General features: G+C 39.5%; 2 protein-coding genes across 2 annotated transcripts; both read right to left on the reverse strand.

Moving 5' to 3' along the window:
• Nucleotides 1-1,292: 1,292 nt before the first annotated feature.
• Nucleotides 1,293-2,231, reverse strand: LOC134453978 (putative gustatory receptor clone PTE03). The gene has a single exon (XM_063204722.1). It carries the CDS (start codon nt 2,229-2,231, stop codon nt 1,293-1,295), a length of 939 nt encoding a protein of 312 aa, XP_063060792.1.
• Nucleotides 2,232-8,926: 6,695 nt separating this feature from the next.
• LOC134453979 (olfactory receptor 51I2-like) lies at nt 8,927-9,871 on the reverse strand. Its single transcript, XM_063204724.1, has one exon. The coding sequence runs from the start codon at nt 9,869-9,871 to the stop codon at nt 8,927-8,929; it is 945 nt and encodes a 314-aa protein (XP_063060794.1).

The raw sequence follows: 9,871 nt of genomic DNA on the forward strand, positions 1-9,871 counted from the left end.
AAAATTGCACTTTTCATACATGAAAAGGGGGATCTTCTCCATGATCCGCCATTTTGAATTTCCAAAAGTAGCCATTTTTAGCTGCAAAAATGACTGTAGTTGGACCACACTAGAAAATATTTGTTTATTACTTCGTAAACTTTCATGTAAAGATCAAATTTGGCAATAGGCAGCCCAGTTTCAATGAGCAGCATAGTTGCAGTACCGTTTTTGACCATTTCCTGCACAGTGTCCCTTTAAGTACCATAAAAAGGCATTTTACAGAGTTTAAGAGTTGTCCTTAAGGGAGCATACACACTGCAAGCGTGAGGCGCCCGCTTGACGTGTCCGGAGGTATCCAGTATCAGTCCGAAACGGTTAAAATCAAAGAAACTCGACAGAAGAACAATCTCTAGGGGGGAAATGCATTGGCCACGGTGTGGTACGGGAGCGTTGCCTGAGGACATTCGCGCTGTCCTATGACCTGTTCCACACTCCGACCCTCGCGGAAGTGGCATTACATGCTTCCCTGATGCGTCCAATACTGACCGTAGAAGAAGAATAAAAGTTCCGTACTCCCCTCGCCCTCATTTCGTACTGCGCTGTTATGACGTCAGTAAGCTCTCCTGTCTCTACTCTCCTTGGTTAAAATACATCAGAACAGATCATCCCCCGCACACCGGAGCACGTTGCAATATGCTGCCTCGAAAGTTCTGTGTCCCCATTTGCAGTCCTCGGGTAACAGAACAAAAAGTCAATTCCTTTCCCACTATAAAATGCCCATCTCATTTTCTGCGCAACAAGCAGTCTGTTTTTAACCCATTGACGCCTAAGGCACCTGCAAAAAGGGTGCTGAATGCCCGAGCCCTTTTTAAGAAAAGCTGCCCTCAGCCTATAAAAACCTAAATATCTCAGCTTCTGAAGCACATAAAAATATGCACTAAGTTGCATTTGAACGCTAAGACCCTCATCTTTCATTAGAATGTGTTCATTCATCTCAAACCAACAGAGACTTTTAATAAAGTTGTCTCAAATCTCATGAGCCTGAATGTTGCGTAATGCAGCTCCAGGCGCCAGGGCCAATGTTGCGCAACGCAACATCAGGCATCAATGGGTTATCAAGCAATAACAATGATTCCAATCAATCTGGAAGTTAGTTAAGCTGCACTAAACATCAGAGATGATTGATATTCAAGATATTCAAAATACACGAGCAAAACCAGAGACATGGTAAATAAACGTACAGACACAACACATCAAGATTCGTTTTTAATGTATACTTCCATGATGAATGTGTAACATTTTCAAATAAACTAAAAGGTAACTTTCAATGAAGACATCATACTTAGAATTTTCCTTCGTATATCTGGTAAATTTAGGCCATACATCAGTGGATTTAACAATGGCGGAATCACAATGAATTCAAGAGAAATTAGTATCGCTACAGCGTTTATAATTTGACCAGGGTCAGACCGGTTGAGGGCAACATCAGAAAAAGATGCTATGGAGTAGGTGACAAAACTGACAATGTGCGGTAGACATGTTTGCAGGGCTTTGCCTCTATGCTCTGCTGTGCTTCGTCTGCAGACAATCAGAATCCTGATGTATGTGAACAATACGAAACCTGCAGGCAGAAAGACTGATGCCACAGCGAGCAAAAGGCCCACAATATTGTTGATTACGGTAGACACACAGGAAAGCCTCACTACGGACCAGTTTGAACAGTACAGTCGAGGTATACGATTTCCACACAGCGGTAACCTTATGGATAAATACATTGGAAGTGATATGCAAAAGATTGACCAGCAAAAAGCACATAAAATCAGCCAAAATGTCTTTCTATGTGTCATGATATTGTGATATTGTAGAGGGTCACAGATGGCAACATATCTGTCATACGCCATAACAGTAAGGATAGTGTATTCAGAAATGCCATAGGTGTAAATAACAAATAGCTGTGTGAAACAAGCAGGGCGCGATATTGCATGAGTATTGGATAGAAGATCCACAGAAAGTCTTGGAAACAGGGCAGAGCTGCCGTACAGAGAGTTGAATAGCAGGCAACACATTAACAGATACATGGGCTGCTCGTGAAGAGACTTGTCCTTGAATACCACCAGCAGGATAGTCACATTGAATAGAAAGATGAGGAAGTATGATATTATCGTTATGAGGAAATATAGTGCTCTTACATTTCCATAAACCTTAAATGATGTGAAATAAAAATATGATGGCATTGTTTTATTGTCCATTTTGCAGGCTATTGGACAGTGGGAAATGCATTTTGAAGAATAGCCATCACCATATTCTATTCTATTTTTTTAGTCTATATTCTATTCTATTTTATATGCTATATTCTTCTCTGTTTTCTAGTCTATATTCAGCTTGGGCTCTAACGTAGAAGCATTTGTTATACGTGTAAGTCCATACATTTGAGCAAATATACAAGAATCATTTGTAAAAACATTGAATACATGAATAAATAACCTAAAATTGAAATTAAAACACTTTCAGAGAGCTGTCTGGCACTATAAGAAAAGGTTAAACGGGTGCATTTCTGTAGCTGCAGTCTCAGCAGTATGAAAGCCACTAGACACAATCGCAACAGGAGTTCAGCTTTAAGCTCTGCCGTCAAAACCCCTGGCAGTGTTCACTACTTCATTACCCTTGAGACATTCCCTACATGATCTGCATCAAGGCTTGACATTAACTTTTTGGCGTGCCGGCCACTGTGGCTAGTGGTTTTCCGGAGTCTCTAGCCATCCAACTATTCTACTAGCCACAAATTTGTTTTAATTTTTTTTTTAAAATCATGACGCTGTACATCTAACCTCAGAAGAAAAGATGCTTACATGTAAAGCAAGAAGATTAGTGCATTTGTTTATACATGGAAATAAAACAAGCAAATAGAAACTGAGCTTTTTCCTGAACAAACAATTGATACTCAAAGGGCCAAGTGAAGAATATATACTATTCTGATAGGTCATGCCATAGAGTAAGCTACCTGCCAAATTGACACTGAAATTGTTACCAGCCACAGCCAAGTTTTACCAGCATTTGGTCGGTTGGCAGGTGCCAGTGTCAAGCCATGATCTGCATACCAGTGGCCTCCTACAACTCTATAATTGCGTGCAGTTACATGTGAATAATATTCCAATCTTTAATGGAATGGTGGCAGTATTGGGTTTCCGCATGAGGGTGCATACTGAAAGCGTGAGACAGCCGCTTGACGTGCCCAGAGGTATCCGGTTACTGGTATCAGTCCGAAAAACATTTAGAAAACATGAAAACAGATCATGCGTTGCACACCAAAGCATGGTGTAAGCATGGGCCCGCGTTGCACACCAAAGCATGGTGTAAGCGTGGGCCCCTGAATCATGGGTATTGCTCGTGGATTGAGGCACATAGTTCCAAAAACTCTTCAACAGCTCCAGACAGTTAAGTGATGACCGTTTTTAAGCTAGACCGTTTTTGACCGTCTAAGCTAGCAGTTAACATTGAGTCCTATGAGACCAGTTAGCCACCAGCTGGTCTCATAGGACTCAATGTTAACTGCTAGCATGGAGGTAAAATTTGCACTGCCATACTCAGAGAACGGTTGAAAGTACCGGAGAAAGGTAAAACTCAATCATTTAATTCAAGGAGAGGTGTAAAATAAGCTTATTTCCAAAAATGGGACAGTATCACTTTAAAACATGAGTAGGGTGGGACTGGATGCTGCTGTGCGCGGATAGAACGTGAACGCTGACTGCAGTGTGAAAGGGAATAACTAAACAGCCTGCAAACCTCTCGGACTCGCTATGCTCCCGGCCACGTCAAGCGAAAGCGAATGTCTGGTGTGTATGCACTGTGAGTCTTTATTCATTCCAAATGTGGTCATGTTTCGAGAATATCCCGGTTACCGAACACTGGTTCACCCACGGAAACAGAATATTCCGTACCTTGCTTTGAACTGAATACTGGCAATATTCCATTTGAAAATGGGGTAACACTTTATTTTAGGGATACATCTATTAGCACTAATACATACAATGTTCAAACATGTACAAAGCAAAATCAAACATTTGTTAGGCATGCATGTAACTATGCTCAATATCACACATTTCTCTCTGGTAATAATAACACAATTGAGGAGAGTCAGATGTTCTCTGATGTTCACAGCAAGTCTGTACAAATCAGTAATAGAAAACCCATTAATGCCACTGTTATTAAAGACTACACAGTATACATATACAGTACAGCCTACTTACTGCCATGGAAAATTAACATCACTGTATGAAGAGTTCAGATGCAAAACCCCCTAACTCCATTTCTGAAGACCTGCGCTTCTATATTTTTAGAGAACCCCGTTGTTGGTTTGGTTTACATTCATGTACTTGATAATACATATAAATAGTTATATTACATAAATAAAATAAAGAAATATGCAATTTTGATAGCTTTGTATTAAATAAAAAATAATTAAGATTATTTTCTGAAAAGGCACTTAGGGGGGTTTGCAGCTGAACTCTTCATATGTAGATTAATAAGACAGTGTCCTATGTTCACCATTGCTGAAAATTCTACTTTGTTTTGTCATGTTCACTAGTAGCATGTAACCAGTTATCCTTTCAAATCCCAAAGGTACTATTTTTTAACTTTAAGCTGGCTGGTGATCTCCTTCCATCTCTTTTAAGGTTGTAACAATAAACTCAACTGTAGAAATAATTATATTCCGTAGCAAAAACTTTGCTTGTGTTCACTTTTGTACTTGTTTCATATACTGGTGTACTGTTCCAAATGTTCCCCAGAGAAAACTATGTGATTAGGATGCTACATTTCAATGTTGCCTCTGATAAGAAACAATGTTGTTATTAAAAAAGGACCTTCGTGGGAAGAGAGGGAAGAGATACGAAAGACGCCAAGTGAGGACAATGTTGTCCAGGCCTCTCAATTTCTCTCCTTTCGCAAAAGTCAATTGTAAACCTGATCTGATTGTCGTTTCTAGTTGTATTAATGTTTTATTAACCAAGGGTTCGATGCACCCCCCGGTTTTTCAAATATATCTTTTAAAATGAATTCACTTGCTTTTTTCATATATTCCACCATTGTTGTCTGGACTGAAGGCTAACAGAACTTTGAAAGCAAGGCCGTAGCCAGGGTTTTGAATTTAGGGAGGTCCATGATGTGAAATTTTTGCGAAAATAAAAGTATGTCATTTTTGTCATTTATTTTCAAAATGCTTACCCCTTCACAAATGTGATGTTTTCATGAATATTTACTGGAATAAACTAATATCTACTTGTCTGACCAAGTAGAGAAAAGTATGGAAGCATGGAAAATGAAGATTTCCAAAACATTTTGAATAGGCATACTCAGAAATTCCAGAGTTATCATTCAGTTCATTTAGATGCCTTGAAACATCAATTTAGGTCTTGTACGATAGTTGCCTCCCAAAAAGCATTCATCATTTCCCATCCGGCAACACTGGTTCTCCGTCAGTATGTGACATTTACCTGTGTGCTATACCAGTGGTTCCCAACCTTTTTCTTAAGGGACCCATGTTTTTACTATTGTAAGCTTTGGTGACCCAACCACGCGAGCGCCCGCACGAGACGGAGTCACAAGATGCCCTCCGTTTCCTGCGAAAACTAATTTTAGTTATTTTATTCCTCAATTCGTCTTTGGTCAAATATAGAATAAATGTTTAATGTAGCAATTTGTTGCGTCTATGCATTTATTAGTTAAATGTTTTGTCTTTTATTTAACATGGGCTATATATATTTAAAACGAAACCCCTTAAAATCAAGAGGGCTCCGCGACCCCCTGTGGATCTTTGGCGACCCATAAGGGGGGTCCCGACCCATAGGTTGGGAACCACTGTGCTATACCATTGGAAAGGGCAGAGAGAGCCTTTTCCAATGGTACCACACACTCACCCATACACGAAAGCAATGTCAATACAAACGTCAATTGAAACGTCTATGTAAAAGAGGAGACTTAAAAAATAAATTATATTCCCTGAAAAGTGAGGGAGGTCCGGACCTCCCTGACCTCAATGCTGGCTACGGCCATGTTTGAAAGGGTGTATCATGATACTGCCTTCTTGCACTGCAATACAGTAACGTGACGCTGCGTATCACGATTTCTTGGTCCGATACCGTTACAGCCGTAATCCCTTCACTGCTATATTCAAGCTTTTGTAATGTTTACCTGAAATGTCACATGCACTGGACTGTCTGAATGAGCTTGAGGAGGCCAGCCATGGCAACACAATGTGACTAAAATAGAAACGGACAAACCGTCAAAAAGGTAGCATAGCTATGCAACTTGCATCACATTCAGTTTGGAGAAGACTATGGGATGGACTGGATTTTGTTTCTGTCATATATATTTCAATATGAGAAAGTTCATGTTTGACAATAAATCGCAATTTATGAAATAGGTGAAGAATCTTTTTTGAGTTAAGTAAGCTCAAAACTAGTGTTGGGTATTGACAAAGTTTTCACTGTGCATCACGATACACATGCCACGACGTGATTATATCGCAATGTATTGCGATTCATGTATTATCGTGATGCGTTGCAATATTTACTTCAGTAAATGTGTAAAAATACAGCTTGTCAGTTGCGATGTAGCATTCACAAGTCAGTTTATTTTATTTAAGCATTTTATCATTTGGGAGGGCTTCCATTGCAACAGAAATATTACCTATTCTCTACTGAACAAAATGAACCAGTGAAAAAAATCAAATTCAAATTTATTCTTTTTAAATAATCGATTGCCATGAATCAATGCCGTTTATCGTGAAAATAAGTATCTAGATGTACCATATTTGACATCTATCACTTTGCATTATGCAGGCATAGAGATAGACTGGCAAAGCCAATTGTATGTGGCTTTATTCCCAATCTGATTTCTTTTTTTATTTTAATGCTGCTGTCTGTGTGTGTGTGTGTGTGTGTGTGTGTGTGTGTGTGTGTGTGTGTGTGTGTGTGTGTGTGTGTGTGTGTGTGTGTGTGTGTGTGTGTGTGTGTGTGTGTGTGTGTGTGTGTGTGTGTGTGTGTGTGTGTGACTCAAGACAAAGCTGTTCTCAGATGCACTCCCCTAGCAGCTTTACGTTATATGTTTTAACCCTTATTTGTATTTTACCATATGTTTTACCTTAATGTTTTACTTTTCTTTGACCCTAATTTCTTTCTTTCTTTCTTGTTTCCTGAAATCCGCTGTACAAATAAACTAGCCTGCTTTGCCTTTCCTGGGGCCTCATTTATCATTTGTTCGTACAATGCCTTCTAAATTGTGTCCTACGAGTAAAATATAGAATGGTCGGAAGTATAGAAAAATCGGGATTTATCAAACGTGCGTTGGCTGCTCCTATGCACACCTCTGCATGATAAATCCCACACCGCCCAAATCACTGTGCACGTGCGCATTCGGGGTAATTTGCATCCCGAAACGCCTCCAAGTAACCATATGGCATTAAAATGCCATGTTAATTCGAAGGCGCCACCCTGTTTGGACACACATGAACACACTCGGACACACGTGCCACTCGAAGCACTGGCGGGAAGTGCGGAGATATAAACATTTCCGCGGCAGAAATGGAGGTGCTTTCGACAGGGGAAGGACAGTGTTTCAAAATAAATAAAAGAAGGAGACACACATGGAAGAAAACACTGTCAAATACCACATTGTCATACTCCATTGCCATTCAAAGCAAACTGTACCTTGCACGGTCAATATTATTTGCAATTTCATGTTTCTTCAACTCGCACGCATGGTGGTCTGAGGTGTGCGTAGATTTAGGCACATTTCTATGTTCAAGTACATGTTCATAAATCCCACACTTTGCTCAGGAATGATCGCACGCATGCTTTACGCACAGATCTGTGCCTAAGAACGCTTGATAAATGAGACCCCTGGCCTTGCTATGTGGCGGGGTGGTGGGGGTGGGGGGGGGTGTTGTCTTGTACTGTACTGTACTGTACTGTAATATAATGTACTGCATATTCTTTTCTGGACTTTGAGTCTGTAAAATAAAGTTGTTGCAAACAAATTAGTTACATTTATTGAGTGGTGACACAGGTAGATGTGCATGCCATATAAAAATGTTGTGAGTATCCTTTACAGATGCAATGCCCATCCTTCAAACAGCTGAACCAGTAGCTGACAATACTTGTTCCATGATGACATGCCAAACTTTAACAGTCTTTAAGTAATTAAGTAATATTTACTTGTACGACCAAAGTACAGTTTAAGTACAGCTTCAGTTGTGTAGCTGAAAAGGACGATTTCTGGTAATTCAAAATGGAGAAGATCCAGCTTTTCATATATGAAAATTAAAATTTTCTTAGAATGTGTTAAGTATTTGTGAAAAACAAGCATTGGTAAATGGGCAGTATGAATTCTGGAAGTAGATTACTAAAAATATTACTGCACCTGTAGCCTCTTAGTGCAGATGGGGTCACCAGCAGGCCTATTCACTTGCTGAAAATACTCAATTACATCATAACAACATTGCTATGATATTACGGAAAGCCTTAAGTAACAGATTGAGACACAGCCATTATAATTTGGGTGACAGTAAGGTTATAACATAGGCTCTGAAGACCTATATTTCGAGACGATTCATTTCAGTCTGAGTAATTTCAGTCATACTCATAAAAATACATCATAATTAAATATATTTCATGTGTTTAATATGCTCCTTGGTGGTATCAACAATAATCAATTCAGCAATGCATCGCAATGCGGGGCAGGACAATTCAATTATCAATTTGGCAAATGATATCATTGATATTTTTTCAAGTTTCAGTTACTTCCATGGGCATGTGCAGAGCAAATGGACTTTAATAAATATATTAAAGCACTTTAAACCATTAAAAACTGCAGGGTTACACACAACAGCCAAATGTTGTTCACAATCTGACTGCTTGCATACTGTATAGCATCATGACTGCTGAAGTCATGTCACAACAACCTTTAATGAAATTCTAATTTTGAAAATTCTCCGTCGGATATCTGGTAAGTTTAGGCCGTAGATCAGAGGATTCAGTAATGGCGGAACCACAAAATATTCAAGTGAAACGACCAAAACTAAAGATTGTATAATCTGAGAGGGATCAAACCGACTGAGTGCAACATCTGAAAATGTTGTAATTGAATAGGTGACAAAACTGACAATGTGCGGTAGACACGTTTGCAGCGCTTTGCCTCTAAACTCAGCTGTGCTTTTTCTGCAGACAATGAGAATCCTGATGTATGTGAACAATATGAAACCTGCAGGCAGAAATATGGTTGTCACTACAACAAAAAATCCCCAAATATTGTTTACTACAGTAGACACACAGGAAAGTCTTACTACGGACCAATTTAAGCAATACACCCTGCTTGGTATCTTATAGCCACACAAAGGGAGCCTGATTGTCAAATATAAGCCAAAGATCACACAAAAGAGTGACCAGGAAAAAGCACATAAAACGAGCAGAAACGTCTTCCTCTGTGTCATGATACTGTGATAGTGCAGTGGGTCACATATGGCCACATATCTATCATAGGCCATCACAGACAATAGAGTAAACTCCGATATCTCATAGGTGTGAACAACAAATATTTGTGTGAAACATGCCGGGCGCGATATTGCATGAGTATTGGACAAAATGTCAGCAGAAAGTCTCGGAAACAGTGCAGAGCTGCCGTACAGAGAGTTGAATAACAGGCAGCACATCAACAGATACATGGGCTGCTCGTGAAGAGACTTGTCCTTCAATACAACCAGCAGGATAGTCACATTGAAGAGAATGATGAGAAAGTATGCTAATATTGTTAACAGAAAATAAAGTATTCTTACATTTTCGTATCCCTTAAATGATGTGAAATAAAAATACGATGGCATTGTTTTGTTGTCCAT

This window comes from Engraulis encrasicolus, chromosome 8 (assembly GCF_034702125.1).
Source record: "Engraulis encrasicolus isolate BLACKSEA-1 chromosome 8, IST_EnEncr_1.0, whole genome shotgun sequence".
Taxonomy (NCBI): Eukaryota; Metazoa; Chordata; class Actinopteri; order Clupeiformes; family Engraulidae; genus Engraulis; species Engraulis encrasicolus.